This window comes from Eschscholzia californica, unplaced genomic scaffold (genome assembly GCF_041429995.1).
Source record: "Eschscholzia californica isolate CP2 unplaced genomic scaffold, dmEscCali1.0.p SCAF_5, whole genome shotgun sequence".
Taxonomy (NCBI): Eukaryota; Viridiplantae; Streptophyta; class Magnoliopsida; order Ranunculales; family Papaveraceae; genus Eschscholzia; species Eschscholzia californica.
Window position 1 is genome coordinate 24499335 of NW_028238472.1, and position 21125 is coordinate 24520459.

At 37.0% G+C, this 21125-nt stretch overlaps 1 protein-coding gene across 6 annotated transcripts; it reads left to right on the forward strand.

Annotated features, from left to right (window-relative positions):
- Positions 1-8763: 8763 nt before the first annotated feature.
- Positions 8764-20892, forward strand: TRANS11 (translocase 11). 6 transcript variants are annotated; one of them, XM_086640714.1, is made up of 9 exons: positions 8813-9147; positions 9219-9293; positions 13739-13950; positions 17103-17341; positions 17435-17553; positions 17654-17718; positions 18703-18896; positions 19022-19192; positions 20508-20892. In XM_086640714.1, exons 1-9 carry the CDS (start codon positions 9022-9024, stop codon positions 20513-20515), a joined length of 1209 nt encoding a protein of 402 aa, XP_086496840.1. In that variant the 5' UTR covers positions 8813-9021; the 3' UTR covers positions 20516-20892. The 6 variants fall into 6 exon arrangements, 5 of the variants coding, with proteins under 5 accessions (XP_086496836.1, XP_086496838.1, XP_086496840.1 ...); XM_086640711.1 differs by having other exon boundaries at positions 19022-19230; positions 20508-20808; XM_086640710.1 differs by having other exon boundaries at positions 8764-9147; positions 17103-17553; positions 19022-19230; positions 20508-20808.
- Positions 20893-21125: the final 233 nt, after the last annotated feature.

The window sequence follows — 21125 nt, forward strand, 5'->3', positions numbered from 1 at the left end:
CATCCGCTAGTATCGTATTCTATCTCTTTCTTTCTTACTTGTGTGTGATTGGTTGGATAAGTTTTGATTTGCATTGATAGCTTGTTTGTTAGTTCCTTGAGCATTGTGAGATCATGGCACGTTATTCTAACGGTTGGCCATTCCATGTTGATGATGACCTTGATCTGAGGAGTTCCATCACTACCCGACCTGGTATGACCTTTGGGGAATACCAGCAGATGAGTAGAAACGAGTCTGACCGACCTGGTATGACCTTCGGGGAATACCAGCAGATGAGTAGAAACGAGCCTGACCGACCTGGTATGACATTTGGGGATTATCAACGAATGTCTAGAAACGGTCCGATTAGTGAGTGGAGTAGACCAGAACCTGATCGATCTCGTATGACATTAGGAGAATACCGACAAATGTATAAAGATGGTCAAATTAGTGATGGATATGGTCTGACACCAAATATGTATGAGAGACCTTATAATCCACACTATTTTGAGACCAATGATTTTAGAGACAGGTATGATCCTAATATGTACGATGAGAGTTATGATCAAGAGTCGTCATTGAATTACACTAGTGAGCCTTATTATGAGGAGACTCTTGAAGAGTCCACGAGTCGTCTTAGAGAGATGATGTCACAATTTGCGACTCAAACGACGCAGGAGATTGAGTCATTGACTCAACAGGTAAAGATGCTTAAGTCACAGTTATTCGTCGACGAGGAAGGGGTTTCACCACCCCAAACTCAAGAGGGTACTAGGTACGATGACGAGGGTAATACGTCTAACCCTAGTACTAAGTTAAATGTCGATGAATTTACTGATAGTACCTTAGAGCCTGAACGGTCTGATGACCTTGTTGTCTTGTTTCCTCCACCAGTGTCGTCTCACCATGATAGGACTACATTAGACATTGATGTTCAGGGTGATGGCTCTACGAGCAAGTTTGAGGATGACATGATTATGAACTATCCGATTTTTTACACTTGTAAGGAGTCAGTGTTAGATGCAATTCTAGGAAGGCCTGCTATTATAACTGACTGCGAGGCTCCAGATGCCTTTGAGTATCTTGATGACTTAGTAGTTAGAGACATGTTGGATAGTTTGTCAGACTATTTACCTAAGGAAACCATGGACCTTGACTTGGTCCCCGAGCTTATTGCCTTACCCTTAGAGTCTAGTTCGACTTTCCACATGATCTCAAACTCGGTTGTTGATCCCTTTTGGGACATTTCAGACGTCTTTCCAAAGACGTCTATGGACATAGTGGATATTCTGTCCACTAAGCTTCCAGATGATCTTTTGCCTTCGACTGATATTTTGACTCTTCACATGTATGTCGATCCTTTTGATGATTTCTTGGTTGTCGTTCCTTCTATTTATGCCTACTTAGTGGACTGTGCACCCACTAAGTTTGGGGATGGCTTGTTTTCTTTTATCGTCTCATGTGCACTTTACATTTCTGATCTTTTTGTGAGACGATTAGCACCGGCATATAGCTTCCTTTGGGTTGACCCCCAAAATTTCCGTCTCTTATTGTATGATCTTTGACTGATTGAGATGGTTCTTGATGTTTGTGGGTATCATCTCTGAAAACCCTCCACGAGACAGAACTCTTGCTCTTGCGAAAGCAAGAGAATCAACGGCTAATTGCATAGCTCAATGCAATCGTGTGTACCCGCGTTAGTGGTCATTTTTATGGTCATGATCTTATGTGCTTCATTCTCATATCTCTTGTTGATCATAGGAGCATTTCTTACTTGTTTTGCTTCTGAGGCATGGTTTGTTCCAAGTTTGGGGATGGCGACGAGCTTGACATCAACTTGGAACCTGTTCATACACGAGTCTCGGTAGTAGTATCTTTTATCTCCTCCGGCTATGGTAATATCTTTCCATTCTTCTCTTTAAATTAATATGTCTTATCTTTTGGTGAGTATATGGTTGAAACATTGAGGACAATGTTAATTTTAAGTTTGGGGATGGGGTATGACTTTTAGCCATGACCATGGGGTTTCAAAAGACAAGAGAGTTCAATATTCACCAAATTTGAAAATTTTTGGTAGATTTGATATGACTTTAGTGATATGCTTAAGTATGTTGATGCATGTGTTTCAGTTTTGGTGAATGTTATGCATGTTCTTAGTCTTTTTCATGAATGTCAAGTCCTTTAGTGTTTGTTTTCTGATCATATGAGTAGCATCCTAAGGAAGAAGAAACATTTTTGAGGGACCTAGAAGAGTCATTAGTGGAGACTCAAACCCATGTGAGATATCTGAGCCTTTATATTGTTTTCGAGTGTACTCTTCTGCGCTAACTCTGAGTAGAATGAAGAGCTACTCGACCTCGCAACTTTTAAAAGAGCTTAGACGATCTCATGAGCTCAACTTTCTTAGCCACTAGGAGTGACATCAGGATAGCGACCTTACTCTTGTAGTCCACGAAACCCGACAATAGTGTCAACTTTAGGGAAACGGATACTCCACCACCCATTCACATACTACTCCCGAGAATGAAGACTTGGAAAGTATAGAAAGAAGAATGTGAAACAAAGTGAGAATGAAGAAAAAGTTGTTTGTTGAGAATACAAGTGTTAGTGTTCTTGTTTTGTTATGAAAAAAGTAAAAAAATGAAAAATATGAAGAAAAAAAAATGAAAAAAAAAGGAAAAAAAAATGAAAAAAAAAATTGAGTTTACTTGTTATTTTGTTTGTGTTGTGAATAATAAAGTGTTCAAAGCAAAAGCTAAATTTAGTAGTTGTTTGAGCGTTCTTTTTATTGAAGACGTCGACATTCTCGGGTTGTCATCACTTCCATTTCATTACTTGTATCCGTTGACCTTTAGGAAGCATTGTTAGAGGGTATAGTGGGTGAGAAGGGTGAGTGAACTTCCCCATTCCATTTTAGTGGTTATTTCCATTCTTTAGAGATCATTTCGTTCTAAAACTTGTTATCCTCATTTATTTTGTATGTGTTGAGTTTCTCTTTATTCCATGCTCACACATTAGAGTGAACCGTATTATCTATTTTTGAGTGATTTCATGTTTAAGAGTGTATAACCGTGAGGCTAAAGTCGAGGCGAAATGTACTAAGATAGAAATCGAAGTTTTGTGACTTTGAACTTAGATGATGTTCATTATGATTGGACACTTACATTTTAGGATGAGACTACTAGTGAGGAGGCTTTTAGCATATATATGTGTTTATCGATTTTGATTCGCTTCTTTAGCATGCTTGAGTGTGTCATTAATTGTCATTATCTTATTTACATCGATGTTGAACTCTTTTATGTCTTTGAAATCTTGAATTTTGTGGGTATATTCTCTGGAAACCCTCACGAGACGACACTCGTCCACTAGGGGTAACCTAGGGGTTTAACGGCTTGTTGCATATGCTAAATGCAATCGGGATTCCTCCGAAAGTGAGTTAGGATTTTACCTTTAAGTTTGTTTGCTCGAGGACTAGCAAATTCTAAGTTTGGGGATGTTTGATGTGGCGTTATAATGCCACATTTGGATCGCTTAACTTCGATGAGTTAGTTCTTTTCGTGTTTTATTTCTAATTATTTATAAGTTTTTCTTGGTAGGTACCTTATTTGGAGTTTAACGCTTCATTCGGAATAAAACGGAACATTTATCACATTTTATCTCATGTGGAAGAGACCGGAAGGAAAGAGAGACCAGGAGTATTTTGGTAATTTTTGCAGAGATCAGAGGTTAAGTGGCAAGTGGAGTCGATGGCGAGTCCAACGGCGAAGACGGAAGTCGAATCGGAGTTCGGACGAAGAAATTACGGAAGAAATAAGTTGGAGGGTATTTCGGTCTTTACCAAAAGTTAGAGGGTGTAGAGAATGATGAGGGCGCCCCCTTTGGTTTATTTATCTAGGCCCAAATCCAAGCCCAAAGCTAAAGAAGAAGGTCAAGAAGGCTTTATGAGCACCCCAAGACCAAGTCAATGGGCCTAAACCAAGTCAAGGATTTGTATTTGGGGGTCCATGAGGAAAAAAAAAAAACAAAAGCTGATTAAGGGTTTATCATCTTCTTCAATGAGAAATTAGGGTTTAGTAGAGAAAAGCTAGAGAGAGAAAGAGAAGAAGCAGCCGGCCAAAAGCTTGGCCGGCCATCACACTAGCCGGCCATAGCTTTGGACGGCGCGGCACCTAGAGCTCGGGACAGAACCAGCAGCAGTTTGGGTACTTGAAAATTCAAGCTCGGGACTCCATCGCAGCAGCAGCTCGAAGACTCCATTGATAAAGCTCGAGTCTTCTATCTGGGTCACCAACTCGGTTCTCCTTTACACAGGCACGAACGGGACAGCACAGGGCAGCCGGAAACCAGCGAGCTCAAGTGCACGGGCTGCACATAGCAGCTCGATTCTTCAAGTTCAACCGGCGGGAACGAGCAAGCATCATCGGCACGTGTCTTCACGGGAAGGCGTATACTTGGCTCGGAACAGTCGGATTTAGCCAGACTCTTATGGAGTTAGCCGGATTTGATCATCTCCTTAGCCGGTTCTTCTAGGGTTCTCCGACCATCTCTTTGGCCGGAAACCTTAGGGGTTTTACTCCTAATGTTTTTGCCTTGCTTTGCCTTATATTTGATTTGGTTTTGAGTGTTGAAATCTTAGAGAGAGAAAGCTTGAAGGTTGCTTTCATGGTGGACTGTTCTTGAAAGGAAGAAGATGATACTGACTGATAAGGGGAGGTCAAGTTCTGCTGACAGGACACCTATTATGCACTGTTAAGGGGACCCCTGCATTCTGTTACAGGGAGATCGACAGCACTTGAACACTTATATTTCCCGTCGATCTTAGTCTCGCGCCTCATTGGAATAGGGAGATTCTCACCTTAACTCTTGTCTTTCTTTATTTTCTTCCCGTTTATTATTTGTATCGCCATGTCTAGCTAACTTTTGTATTCGGATATTCGTGAAACATGTTTTGATGTGATAAATGAGTCTTTATTGCTTTTAATGATGACACTTTCCGGATTCTAGAGCGTTCATGTTATAGAATTCGAGTAATATAAAGAGTTCGTTGACCAATCCAAGTAAGTGGGTGAAGTTAACTAACTTTTCATGCTCATAGATTATTCGTATTAGTCATTATCGATCGTGTGAATCGAAGTATCCCTCTCACTGCATTCTTGCTCGACTCTTATCCTGAGTTTCTCTCACCTTTTAGTCTAGTTAGTTTTTCTTTGTTTATTTATTTAAAATCAATCCAAAAACCCAACTTATTATCTTTTCGTTTTTAGTCTGAGTTAGTGACTGACACTTAAACCGGTGGGTTAGACTCTTTCGGTATTCGTATTACCTTCCTATCTTCGTGGATCGATCCCGGTCTTACCGGGTTATTACTTGACGCCCGTATACTTGCGGGTGGAGACCTTTTAGGGTAACCTTTTAGGCGCATCAATATCCACTGGGAACCGAACGTTTACTTTATTAGAATCATCACTAGTAACACCAAATGCAGCTCCATATAAGTAAGGAGAATCATCGTACCAAGTACGAGTAAGTCCAGAATCATTAGTTGGTGGTATATACTGTCCACCAACATTCAATCTATACATAGGCTGAAAATTGGTATTTTGGGGATCGATCAAATGATCCGAAAATCCAACCATAGCTGCAGGTTCGAATAAGTCGGGCATAGAGATGACCTCAATGCCATTGACAAATGCAAAAGAACCATTATGTTTTGGTGAAGGTATGAAATCAAGATTAATCGAACCAGAAGGAGATGGTGATAAAGAATACTAGGTATGAAAGACCTAGTATTTCTTCATCAATTAAACCAACTATCATGGAAGCTAGATTGATAAGAAACCATGACAAGTAACAAAACAATAACAGCTGCAACAATCTGGGAGGAAACTTGTGGAGAGACAGTTTTATCTTCACTATGGCATTTTGACAAACAGTAGATGTGCTATATTTATTATGTGGGTAAGAACCCTAGTTAGACTCCATTAAACCCTAATTGAAGTAGTTTGAAGATAAAACTTAAATAATGCCACTGATATAATACTAATAAAATCATGGATTTCATGAAATGAGATCTATGATCAAACAGGAGATGTGTCTTATGCTCCATTAAACCCTATAGTTGAACCGAAAAAAAACATAGAGAGAGAGAGATAGCCATACCTGCATCAAAGATATTAGTGTGTGTGAGAGCTCCTTTTTAATCATTATGAGTCACAAGGTACATTTACAGGCTATCAAATCAATCAAGCAGCTCCTAACATTACACACCTACTTTTTGCTGATGATTTGATCATATTTGGTAAAGCAACAGAAGAAAACCTTACAACAATTATGAACATAATGGAACAGTATGGGAGATTCTCTGGCCAACAAGTAAACTATTTGAAGTCTTCTTTGTATTTTAGCAAAGGAGTTCCAGCCGAAATAATCAACCTCTTTGTTCATACTCTCAATGCCCCATTGATGACAGACAGGGAAAAATATCTGGGGGCTCTTGTACTCAAAAAAGATAACAGAATAGAGAGTTATAACTGGCTTATAGAAAAATTCCAAAAATCATTATCAGGATGGAAACAGAAGTTTATCTCTCAAGCAGGTAGAACTATTTTAATCAAATCAATTCTATCTTCTTTTTGCACTTACCCCTGCAGCTATCTTCTTATGCCTAAAACTGTATCTAGGCAAATAGAGAAAATTGAAAGATGCTTTTGGTGGGGACATTCAATCTCAGAGAAAAAACTTCACTTTCTTAATTGGGACATTGTCACTAGTCCGAAACACAAAGGGGGTTTAGGTGTTAGAACAGTGGCTAATGTTAATCTGTCTCTAATAGCCAAAATGACTTGGAGATTCATTACCAATCCTACTGAAATTTGGGTAAAACTTTTACAGGCTAAGTATCTCAAAAATGAGGAGTTTTGGTCTCATAAAGCAAAAAATGGGTCTTCCCCTTTTTGGAAATCCATAAATGATACTAAGGAGATAATAAGGGACAATAGTATTTGGAGGGTCGTGAATGGAAATTCTATTAAAATCCGTTCAGACCCATGGATACCCAATAGAACTCCCAATGAGCCTTTTGATTTTACTAACTTGCCTCATAACATTGTATATGTTTCAGAACTAATCTTGCAGGAAAATCGAGTATGGAATACATCGTTAATACAGCAATGGTTTAATCAACAAGAAGCTAACACTATTCAAAATATACCTATTCATCATAATAGCTCGATGGATCAATTGCTTTGGTGCCCATCTCAGAGTGGTAAGTTCTCATCAAAATCTTTTTATGAGGAAATTAGAATAAATTCGATTATGCCTCAACAAGTATCGGATTTCCCTTGGTCTCAATTTTGGAAAATGAAATTAATGCAACCAAAGATCCAAAATTTTATCTGGAAATTAATTCATAATGGTATTCCCACACTTACCAATATAGGAGTCCGGATCTCTCATATAAATCAGAACTGTAGGCTCTGTGATTCGGGTTCTTTAGAGTCCAGAGACCACCTCTTTGGCGAGTGTCCTTTGTATCATCGATTACTCCAGAAATTAGCCATAGAGGACCTACAGTTTATCAAACAAGATCCTGTAAATACTCTTAAAGTAATACTTAAGGATAAAAATGCTAGAATGGAAAATTGGTACAAGGTTACTTACATGATGTGGTTCTGGTGGAAATTAAGAAATAACTTTCATTTTCAAAGTATATCACCAGATCTGAACAGATGTTGCTGGAGTATTCGAGAAGAATTAAGGTATGTTCTTCTACAAACTCCTCCTTCTTCTACTAACCAGCAGGAACAAGATGATAGATGGAGGCCTCCTCCGGTAGGTGTCCTGAAGATCAACTTTGATGGATCTTTCAAAGAAGAGCATGCTTCCTGTGCTGCCTTGCTAAGAAACTCGGATGGAGTTATCTTGAGTTCCAGAGCGAGCTTGATCGAACCAATATCACCTATTCACAGTGAAATCGCAGGGTTTGAAATGGGATTAACCCTAGCAAGTGAACGGCAGCTTACCTCTTATATAATCGAAGGGGATTGTAGGGTTTTATTGGAGTTAATCGGGGCCGCAGATCCGGAAATCCCATGGAGAATCTCGGACAAAATCAACGGCATTCGATCAAGTATTCAGAATCTACGGTTGGATATTAGCTATTGCCCCAGAATCAATAATAAGGACGCGCACATGTTGGCGGCATCAGTTTTACCCTCCGTTAGTTAAAAGTTATGTTTTAACCCCTCTCAGTTGATAATTAGTTACATTTCATCCTTTATTGAACTTGTTAAGTTTGTATTGGGTCTGAATATTGTAACCTGGTTTATTTTAAGAGAACTTCAAAAAAAAAAAAAAAAAAAAATTAGTGTGTGTGAGAGATAGTGATCGATCCAAAGAAACGGCGCGATAATGAGAAGTAAACGAAGAAGTTTATGGGAGGATTTTCGTTCTACTAGAGAGAGAGAGTTCGATTCAAAGAGATTGCCCGAGAATGAGAAAGATGAGAGAGTCCCGTTGCTTCACTTTTCCGGTCGACTAGAGAGAGAGTAAACTCTGATTTTGGGGAAATTAGATAGTCTAGATTATTTAGACAATCTTTTATAGTGAGGGGCAAATACGGAAGTTTAAGGCTAAAATAAGGTCATTTGACCAATACTTCAAAATGAGGGTCATTTTAACAAATTTGACCCAGTCAAAGGTCATTTGACCAAAATTCCCATATTTTTTGGACCTTTATAGTAATTATCTCTAACCATTAACATGACGACCGCAATTGTGTTTAGTGAGACTCAAACAAGAAAAGGGTCTGCCTTTAAAATTCCCATCTAAAATTAGAGGGACCCGCTACTGCGGTCTCGCCGCTGCACTGTTTGGCTGCTAAAGATCTGAACGGACGTTTTGAGTGAACTGCCGGGTGATGGGAAAGAGACTGGAGACCAGGAAAGTTTTCTTATTCTCTGAAGTCTAAACCCAACTCACTAAATACTCTTGCAAAGGGGCTTCTGTCCTTCACGATTTCTTCATCTCTGTCTGTTTGTTACCATGTTATTTTCTTCTTCTATAAATCTCTATCATACAAATCTAGGGTTATTAAAACCCACAAGACGATCACCTCCTATAGAAATCAGAAATTTCATTCTCGACCACAACTTCTCTTCTTCTCTAAAGGTAAGTTTTGAGATTTATCTTTTATATTTTCGACTTGATTTTGCTACTAATTTCAAAATTGCTGCTTTTAGTTATGCGGATCCCAAAGAGAACAGCGTAGAAACTTACAACCGCTTAAAATGGTTCTAGTTCGTTGCATGGACGAGGTAATTTTAATTTCTGGATCTCAAAGAGGAAATCTTGGTATATAAACTGTAATCTCTCGGGCTAATTACTTGGGAACTCTTTACAAATTTTACCTTTTTTTTCTATCATTTGCTTGTGAATTTTGTTTATGTAGTTGGAGATAAATTCATTAAAATCTTAAAGATGGTTGATTGGTTAATAACCAAAATGCAGAAATTTGATATTGGCATTGCTGTTGTCTCAAGTTTCACGGCAAGATTTTCATTCAATATCTGATTGTGTAGTTGTGAACAATCAAGTATGCACACTCCATAGATTTTCTCACTCAGATTCGTCTTCCTCCATCTGTAGTGCAGAAATTATCACAATAGTTTGTTCATATTCATAGTCATTTGTCATGACTAGATGTTCTTAATTCTTTGTGTTTTTGACCAGTGAGAGTGGTACAAATGGCTTAGGTAATATGCTATTTGCCATTTTGGAAGTGATAGACAAAGGTGGATTCTGACTAAAGAAAACTTGAATCATGCAATTGAGAACTAAGAAATAGATCATCAATTGTTAATTTGCATGTTGAATAGGGTCAGCCCTGACTTTTTGGTGGCCCAAAGCGAATTAGTCAAATGGCGCTTACATATATAGAAACGACCACCACGTGAATCTATAGGATGCTCAAAATTAATTATTCTAACAGAAATTTGTTTGTACCAAGAAACCTCTTAATTTTTCCCGGATCTAAAATATTTTGCGGTTCATGTTCTCCACTAACAAGATTTTCTTTTCGATTATCATACATAGCTTGGTTCAAAAATCTATATCACATCCATGTCATCTTTATTCATGTTATTATCATTAACGACACTTACTTTGTAGTTTTATACTTTATTGTGTTTGACAAATTACCGAAAACAACAACTTGGGACTGAATTAGTTATTCTTTTTAGACTCCGAAGGGACCGACACATATTTTCCTACTAATAGCAGGATGTGTAAATTCCAAAATTCGATAAGAAACTTCTCATTATAACTATTAGAATATGAAACTAAGGATCATAATGACATAAGAGTTATAACAACAGTGAACACTCAAATAAACTAAGAAAATAAGTAAAAGAGATAACGAGAATAAAGGTTAAGTACCCACAAAAAGATTGGATCATTGGTACTTGTCCTGAGGGCATTTATACATATATAAGTATGTCTGATAATCATATATATATATATATTGATATTGATTGCATGTATGTATATCATTACTGTCATTTGAGGGAAAATCATTACTGTCATTTGAGAGAGAGAGAGAGATTTGATGGAAAATCATTACTGTCAGAACAAGGAAAAGTTGATGTCTTAGATACATCATGAGTATTTCGATTTTAAACACAATGAAGCTGCCATGAAAGTCAATTTTACAGAATCATTTGAGGTGATTAAAATTCTTCTTCTTAAAAAGAAATGATAAGCAAGGGCAAGAAGTTTTTCTGATGTGTTAGATACATCATGAGTATTTCGATTTTAAACACAATGAAGCTTTAATAACTCATTAACTTGTAATTTTGGTTACTACAAATTTAGAAATTGGCAGATTTAGATATGACTGGTTAGGGATATGTAAGAATCAAATTATGTGTTCTTGAATTTGAAGAGAATAGGTTGGAAAAGAAGTTTATTAACTTGAAGCATAAAGATATACAAAGGAAATGTTTAATTTTTTAACGGATGAAGCAAATAATAACTAGTTATCAGGAGCATTGGCTTCATAGTTCACACTTGTTTTTACATGTAGGAATTCCATTCACACAATTCCTTTGCCAAGATTGTCTTATGAGCTATGTAACATTGGTATAATTATGTATATGTGTCACCAGTTTGTTGGGGTACGGGTATAGGGTAGGATTAGTTAGACCAAGGAATAAAATTTCGTTTTCGGTGGGAATTCGGTCAGTCTCGACCTAGAAATATTTCGGTTGGTGAGGAAATTTTACAAATCCATGGAAATGACATATATACGATGCGATTGTGTATAACAAGATCATTAAACCATAATGAAACATAAGATTGATGTATATAACGGATTTAACATATCTATTAGTTTGAGGGGGTATTAACTATTACACAATTATCTCCGGGGATAAATTAAATAGCTTCTTAACAAAAAAAACACCCAAAAGATAATATTGTTATTGATAATAGTTAATCGTCAACAAATTCTGTTAGTTTGAGAAGGTATGCTTATTTACATAGTTCTATCTGGGGTGTTATTAAGATAAAATCTATTTAGGCAGTTAAGTCAGGGGTAAGTCATTCAAATAGATTTAAAAAACGTCAAAAACATAACATAAAATCAAGAGATATCTATGAGAAATGAAGAAGAAAATGAAGATGAAGAAAGATATATGTTTTACTTTTTAGTTTTAGTTTACCTGCATTTTTTGCTGATTCTATCATGTCAATTGATATTTCAAAATTTGCAACAGTTTTGGTCAAAATTTCCTTTTCATATCGGTGGAAACTATGCAGGAAATAGTTGTAAGTGTGATTTCGTGCACCTAATATAAATTTAGGAAATATTTTGCAAACTTTTGGTGAAACTTCGCAAAATTCATTCTTCGAGTTAGACTAAGCCAAATTTGGGCTATGACACTAAACCACATATATTTATATGCTTATACTATATATTTCTTTTTTTATTAATAAAGAAGCTTTGCTTCATACATAGTATCATCATAAAGATAGTTACAACATCATGAGGAATATGATTATGATCCCAAAACCCGGAAATTGCAAAGAATAGCGAAAGACGCAACGATATTCATGAAAGCAGTAAGTGAAGAGAGTAGACTCGAACCATACAGAATTATGATGTATATCCTGAATGATTCTTCTATAAGTCCAAATTAGTAAGGTACATCATCTTCAGGGCCAATAATTGTCGAAAGGATGTTGCGAGCACTTCTTTCTATGGTACAGACATGTACCTGTCAATGTCTGAAGAGATCAGTTCCGAGTAGGTAGGATCGAGCCTTTGTTGCTTCTGCAGACTGTTCCTGTAATATTCTAGAAGCCCCATCAAGAATCGAGCCATCATTGTCTCTTGCTATAGCTATACACGTCGATCCAAGGGGAGAGAAGCTTCGATCCTCACTGATTTTTGATTTTCTGGAGGGGACCCATTTGAGGCCGAGACGAGTGGAGTGATCTAAACCAAAAGAAACGATTGTGGGTGGAGACGGAGGGTGGCTGTTTATGTACTGCAAGTCCCGAAAGAGATGTTGGAGAATGGTGGAGTTATAACTGGATGAATTAAAAACTATTTTTATTCCCCTCTTCCATATGTTTAAGTAGAAGTAAACTCGCATGGTAGAAAGAATGGTGAATCATCATCATGAATTTTTAGCTATCGGAGAAATTGGGATACAATCTGTGGTTTAGGAGAGAAATCAACTTGAAGCTCGATTGCCCGAAATAGAGGTATAGGTTTCGAGCAATGTAAGAATAGACGGGCTACAAATTCCAATCCTGCTACAAAAACTACAATTGTGGTCTATCATTATTTTAAAGCGTTCGATGTCAACTTTGACTGGTATTTCATTATGAATTACATTAGACACAATGACATTTATGTAGATCCATGGAATTGGAATAATTGATCCACCCAATAACTTGAGGTAGCTCGAGCTGATTCTAGGGCGACCCCTAGTTACTTGCTATGAGGATCGTGGTAACCTGAAAACCTCGCTGCTTGGTAAGCGAATCCTTCCCCATTCATCGCTATGGTCACTTAGACACCTAAGCAGGCTTTTGAAGACTTAGATAACAATGCCCTCGTCAGCATTTGGAGTCATCATTGGCATGCTTTAAACTGATATTAGTATTGAATTGTTTGGTTGCACAAACTACAAAGTATGTGAACCTCATGATTGGAGTGGTTGTTTGTTGGATCAGATCATTAGTAACGATGAACTTCCATCATTCAAATAGCTCTCTTGGAGACTTTGACTTTTGTTAGGAAGCAAATCAGTTAGATATTTCATCTTTTGACTTGTTTGGTTAATTAGTTCATGTAGACATATCAGTATAGAGTTTTGAGATTACGAACGAAAAGGAAAAACAGAAACACTATATAAATAATGGTTCAATTCTCCTTTCCAAATATTTAATCAGACAATCTGAAATAAGTACCTCGTTAAATGTGATCCTGAAATCATATGAACCAACCACGCTTTAATGCCTTTATAGTTCTTATTTATTTGGTCTTCTACTCTGTAGCTGTTGCCAGTCTGTACTCTATATTTTAAACCGTTACAGAGATCTTTTTAGCCATGGATGTCATATTATCAAGTTACAACCAATTGCAATTTGAGAACGTTATTATTGCATCATTTATTAATGACAGTGATTATCCAAGTTTAAACTTGTTGTTTCTGTACTTTTCTTGTGCTTATTAACTCTTAATTTACTATAGGATTCAATTGGTGCTACATTTGATGATTGGGGGGACAGTGACGGAATGTCAGAGGGAAGTTCATACATACTACCATCAAGTGGTGAGGAAAGCGATGTGGAGCTTTTGATTAGTGCTGACTTCTCCAGCACCGACCATCTTGGCTCATCTGATGGTATATCAATGACTTCTCCCAATCTTGTAATTGACAGGAAGAGACGCAAAATACACAGGCAAGAAAACCTTGTACATTTTGAACCTTGCGTTCTGTATATTTTTCTAGTATCAGTCTGTTCTTATGCTTGACTTGAAAAGTTATCTCAAATCTCCTGATTTACTCTTAAGAAACAGGGTTCAACTTCAGAATGATCTGACGCTTACTTCTGTTATGTCCCAACTGTCTTTGATGACCTTTTTTCAATAAATAAATCTTTGTTTTCATTTAGCATGAATTGCCTTGGTTTAAGATTTCTTTATAACATCGTAACCGGTAGGAAGGAAGGAGAAGTTCACATACAAAAATAACTTGTTTCATACTTTGTTCTCTGGAGTTTCTTTACTCTTTTTTTTGAAAACTTTGAATTAATATTAAAGGAAAAAAGGAGAATAAACAAGAGAAAGGAAAACAAAAAGAAAACAAAGGAAAAATTGGTTAAACTTGAAAACTAAGGTACTTTGTTATGGTGATTGTATAAGAAAAATTGGTTAAACTTTGGGATGTTATGACACATTCTTTTATCATGTCAAGCCCAAATTTCTCGGTCAATCCTCCAATAGAGAAATCTCTGTCATTTAGTAAGCTCGCTTCCCTTACTTGATAAGATTTGTCATATTCTTGCGTTTTAGGTTCTGGAGAAAATCCAGTAATTGGTGGTTGCATGATGTTGAACTTTTTTGGGTTCTTAGATTAAGATAGTTCAATTCTTGACACTCAACAGTTAGCTACTTCATCTCTTCTGTCTTCTCTTAACCTTTGTTTTATGTGTATAACCAAAGTAAAAACAGAAGAGAAATAGAATAATCAGAAAAGGGGAAGAAAAGAAAAGAAAAAAATAAATAGGATAAATGTATGAACAATGCTCTGATGATAAAACGGTTGTGGAGGTCTGGATTTGAGAGACAAGCCTATGGAGGACAGTAATAAAATAAGCACATACGGAGAACAAGAGGAGGCCTGGAATGCCAGATTCTAGTAACTGGGGGACAAGGAAGGAAATGTAAACTCGAACCTAGATGTCGAGGACATTAAGTCAGTTATCTACGGTTGGGCTAAAAATCTAAATTGTATAGGTTCTGCTAGTTTTAATGATGTTGTTTTCAATTGGGAGGCGTGGATTGGTCAACATATCCGCTAACCTCTCCCCCCCATTGTATAGTTTTCTCTTTTAATGATTAATTCAAAGTTTCAAAAAAAAAAAAGAGGACTTCAGTTCAGTGAAGAATTTTTACCAATTAGAATCACCTTCACGGTATGGGAGCCTTGCCTAAGGAAACTACCGGCTTTAGATGAACTGCGGAACAACGGATGATTAAGAATTAACAGATGCTAGATCTGCAAGGCTGAAGAGGAGTCTGAGTCTACACCTCATGAACACCTGCAGCTTTGTTTCAGCAATCTGGGGTTTCTACACTATTTCCTTTGAAGTGGCCTGGTGGGTGCAGACTTAAGGAGATTGTGGATTACATTATCCAATGGGAAGCTCTAAGCCGGCCTAAAGTAGGTAAGGAGATATAATTTAGATCCCAGCCGCAACTTTTTAGGAGATATGGACTGCACACATCTGCACAGAGCGCAAAGCCTCCACAAGATCTATAATTGGACACTATACCACCGGAGCAGAATGCAAAAATGGGCTACTAATAAGAAGTTTATATACTATGTATTCAATTGGAAGGCCGTAGTCAATATGCAACACCTTTTGTATACCTGGTTGTTTGAACCAGCCCAAGGCCATCCTGGATGGCTCTGTTGTAAATATTTTTTTCATTAATCAATATATTCAATCTTTCAAAAAAAACACTTACTCAATTGGTTGAGCAGAAAATAATCAAAGAGGAAAACTGACAGGATTCTGTTCAAGAAGATTCTACTATGGTTCTCTGGTTTTTAAGTTTTGTTCTCAAGTTCTAAAGAAAAAATTCTTATTTGTAAGAAATATGATTAATTCGCTACTAGCAAGTTTCTTTAGTCGGGCAACTCGGTCAATTAGTCGTCGGTTTATGGTTTACAAAACGATTTGCTCATTCATCAAAATTGGGTGGGCTGGGTGACGTCTAGCTAATTGTGCATGTGAATAAGTCTGAGTATGACCCAATTTCTTCAGCATAGTCTTTTAGACTCGAGTCTACCTCTAATTGTAACTTAGTAGTTAAGCTAAGGCTTCGTTCTCACTTCGTAGGCGGTAGGACACGATGGTGAGTCAGTTGAGTTACTTCTGTAAATCAGGGGAAGGCCATATAGGTATATGATTAATTCGCTACTAGCAAGTTTCTCCAGCATATGTATGTATATATATATATATATATATATATATATATATATACACACACACACACACATATGCCTACAATGTTTTCTGAGTTAAAAAATACAGTTGATAACTACATGAGAAAGCAAGAGAAGAAAAAGAGAAGCAATGGATCTGCTCAAGTAGCACTTCAGCAGATCATATGTAACATATCATGTATACAATTAGGATACAAAGCACTAGTACGATACCGTACTATGATTTAAAATACAATTGGGATGTATGGATATCGTAACATATCATGTAATTGCGTAGTTCTTTTTCAGGCTGTCCTTATGTATTGTTTTCTTTATCAATAAAATATTAAGATGTTCATTCAAAGCTTCAAAGAAAATGGATCTTCTCAAGTAGCACTTCAGAAGAAGTGTGATCATATATAAGGGCTCACTGAAGGGCGCAACAGTGTTAGACACGCATCACTGTCATCATGGCCAAAATCAAACATGTCTAGTCCTTGATATCAAATTTCCGTATCCCATAACTGTTTGGGCCGAATGGTTTGGTTGATCAAAGTTTTTTACTTTTGCCATGATGACAGGAATGCTTGTTAGACACACATATGATGAAAAGTTGTAGTAAAATAATTTGTGGATGAAGTAGAAAATCTCATCATGTTCTTATGTTGTGTTATTGGGTTCTTAGATATGGATTATCTGAATTGAATAAACCAGCCTAATGTAAGAGTTGTTGCCTAGTTGGTATATATGCTATTAGGGAGAGTGCACAGAAATTATTTTACTCTGTGAAAAAATGTATGTTCATTTCAAAAGAAATACAACCGGAAGTGGGTGACTTGTCATTTTTATTTGTTAAAAACTTGTATTTTGACCTTTTCTCTTGACATGTTCTTATGACAGGATTCTACCTGGAGTCTTAATTAATGCGGGATTGATTGCTTTCATAGTGGTGCTTCTATTACTTGTAGACTGGTGTTCATGGAGAATTGTCAGATTACCATTGGCTCCATTTTTCCTGACACGGCCTTTTCTCATCTCTGCAGTTTTAGCTTCATGTGCAGGATATTTATGTGTTCCTGTGCTTGATAGTTTGAGAATCCATCAAATCTTTAGTAGAGAAGGGCCAAAAACACACTCACGTAAGAAGGGGACACCAACACTCGGTGGGTTGTTTTTTATTCCAATTGGTATTGTCACTGCAATAACCATAGTGGGATCCTCTTCTGTTGAAGTTTTTGGAGTAGCAGTGGCAACTGTAGCATTTGGGGCAATTGGTTTAATTGATGATCTTTTTAGATTCATCAAGAAGCGAAAGTATGGATTACCTACATGGATAAGAGTTCTGCTCGAGGTGAAACCTTTCCTCTAGTCTGACTAGTCCTTGTTATTCTCATATAATTCCTTTTAAATGAATTGGAAGTTTCTAACTCGTCGAACTGGTGTCTAAACAGGTAGCAGTGGGGCTTTCCTTTTTCTTTTGGTTAGACTCAACAAATATATCATCTCCCTACAGCATGTATACCTTCTCGTAACTAATCTGGTCAACATTTATTTGATGGTACATGTCTATTCTTTTGGGAAAATATTTGTGTTAAAATCTTATCTTTTTGAATTATATTGGAGAAGGTAATAGAACCACTAGGTTTGGCAGCGCATTATGCAAATACATCCATATTGAAAGAATGGATCTTTTTTCACAACTCCTTTTTCCATAGATTTATGCTGCTCTAAGTGGGCTGTATGAGACGATCCATATCTTTCAGAATTATCTGGTTCTTGAACTTTTGAGTTTGACTCCCTTAAACTTAGAAGTTGATTCAGATGAACATCGCCAAGGAGATTCCCATGCTGCACACTTTATGGTCTCGCATGGAGATTGTATTCCCCAATAGAATTCAAATCATTCTAGAACATCTTAACCTTGTGATCTACCATTTGAAGTTTTAGTTTTTCACCATGTAGATGAGATGTCTGTTTTGGTGATGCGCCAAGACTTGCCACTGGATTGTTTCCATACTATTCCCTCATAGTTTTGAAAGATAAATTTTGGTTTAGGTCAGTACTGCGATAGGCATGGAGATAGAAATATTTTAGTCATTTTGGCCTAAATATTTTGAAATTTAACTCCATGCATTGGCCATTTTAAGAACAATTAAATAAATTTCCGTGTTGGTCAATATTTCGCTAGGCATGGAACAGTAAATATTTTGGTCATTTCGACTGAAATATTTCAATATTTCGACCGAAATATTTCAATATTTCGAAATTTAATTCTTTGATATGTAGTAGGGATATCACACCAATGGAAATGGTTAAATGTTTCTCTGTGTTAACATAAAGTACATAATATGGTAATATTAATCTTGTGTAATTGAATACGGCGCCATAAAATGTGTTCATTGTTGATGTGTTGAACTAATGGAACTGATATGGTTCTTAAAGTTAGTTTCTTAAATCCCAGTTATTTACTACTCTTATCACGGACTCTAATGTCGTGTAGGAAAATGCTCATACCTCTCCCTTCACCAGTGGGCCTTGTTTCTCTGGGAAAACTCTACGCGGTATTGACTACGTTGTGTTTTGTTTCTATGGGAAACGGGATTAACTTGACTGATGGCCTTGATGGACTTGCCGGAGGAACAGCTGCATTGGCATTTATTGGGATGTCAATTGCTGTTCTTCCAATATCTTCTGGTTAGTATTCCCTTTCTCGGAAATTTGTGATAGCAGTGCCAAGGTTAATTCATATGATCAACCATGCGAGGATACATTCTCTTGTGGTATTAATCTAGTTGCACTTCATGCACACGTGGTATCAGATCTTGCTGTATTTGGAGCGTCAATGGCAGGCTCATGCATTGGATTTCTTGTGCACAATCGATACAGAGCATCCATTTTTATGGGTGATACTGGATCCCTGGCGCTGGGTGGATCATTAGCTGCCATGGCGGCATGTACTGGAATGTTCTGTCCCTTGTTCATTTCATCAGGTGTCTTTCTTCTTGAAGCCTTATCAGTTATAGTACAGGTATTCTGTGTTGATTATTTTTCCTCATTTCCTGCATCCTCAGGGTCTTGGTGTTTCATGATTTTGTATATCCATACAAGGACAACTTTCATGCTTTAACTATATAAATAACGAAAACATCTGCAGAAATTAGGAAAAGCCTAAAAAATGAACTTTATGATGGACGAAAAAAACAAATAATATATGAATATAAACAAAGCTTACAGGGAAAATTGACTTTGATGTATACTGAAACATTCTTTTTGTTTGTTGTTCCCATTGTTTATTCAGTATAATTTTCAGACCTAGACTTCAATATAGAGGATGGATATAGCGAAATTTGAAACACACTGGACCATTTTTATTTGGTGGTCTTTGACTAAGTAGAATTGATATTCATTATTATTTCTTTTACTCAATCCGTAGCCGTATAGTATGGACACTCAGGTACTCCTGTTGAATACTCCTGTCACTTCAACTGATAGTGCAAGAAATACTAAAAGAGAGTCTTCGTGTTTACATAGGCTCTGGAAATACCTGCTCCATCTTTAATGGATGGAGCAAACATTTGAAACTTAATAACGTCAACAGAACATGATCACAGTCCTCACTCGATGTTAAATAGTTAATTTGATCTACATTAGGCTAAGATATATGAAGGAATACTAAGGTATGGGTAGATGTTGGTTCTGCCCGAAAGGGCTGGACCAGCAGACTAAGATGGGCTTCCAACTTCCCATGTTGTTCAGTTTCCCTTGGACTTGGACTACTATCATAGGAGGCTCTTGAACTGGTATATGTCTCTTCAGATGATTTTGAACCCAACTAATTCAGAATTTCAAATACATATATTATTGACAGTTTGAACGCATTAAAATGATTTTAACTACTGAACAGAGTATATAGGTGCTCTATAACCATACACACCCCGTTGTCTTTTCCTGCATACTCATAGACCTTGTCTGATATTGCAGTTGGTCATTGCGACTTTGTTTCTTCATGTTAGAAACAGAGTATATAGGTGCTCTATAACCATACACACCCCGTTGTCTTTTCCTGCGTACTCATAGACCTTGTCTGATATTGCAGTTGGTCATTGCGACTTTGTTTCTTCATGTTAGAAATCCTATATAGCACACTTCAAATTTTATTTATGTTTCTTATAGTCTTTGAATGTGATGTTCATATACGAAGAACTAGTTATGGTGAATTAGGAATGGAAGGAAAGGGGTGTATTTAAATTATATTATGAGTTTTCCAACATAGAGCTGAGGAATGGTGATTATTAATATGAACAGATATCTAACTGGAGGGACAGGAGGAGATGGATACACAGAAGGGCAGGAGGTCGGTTATTTTGGATGGCGCCGTTACATTATCGCTTAGAGTTGTGTGGATTCAAGGAACCTCTCATTGTAGGGTGTGCGTATGTGGTATCTTCCCTCTTGTCTATGTTTGCTGGGTATGTTGGCCTCATTTCAGCATAACATACGCATTTGGAGTATTTGTTTATTAGTTATTGTCATTCATGTTCATTTTCTCAGAACTGCATGCAATTCATTTCATGCTGGTACTAATACCATTCTGTTTTTGCCGGTATTATTAGGAGTATTTTTTTTTTTGTTGAAATATTACAAGTAGTTAGGTTTAATATTTTGTTTTCTATAAGAAGACCTTTTCTCCTAACACAGATTGGTCATTAGGCCGGAACAGAAATAGTGAGAGGGATGAGAGGCGAAGAGAGAGTAGAGAGAGATGGATAGAGGAGAAAGATAAGAAGAGAGAAACGGTGGTGGTCGGATGTGGGGACTGAAGATTAGGGGGCAAAAGCAAACAAGTCCATTTTCGGTTGCCTCTTAGGAGAAATTTAACTTATCAAACAAAAACTTTATTTTGCTGAGAATATTTTGGATGCT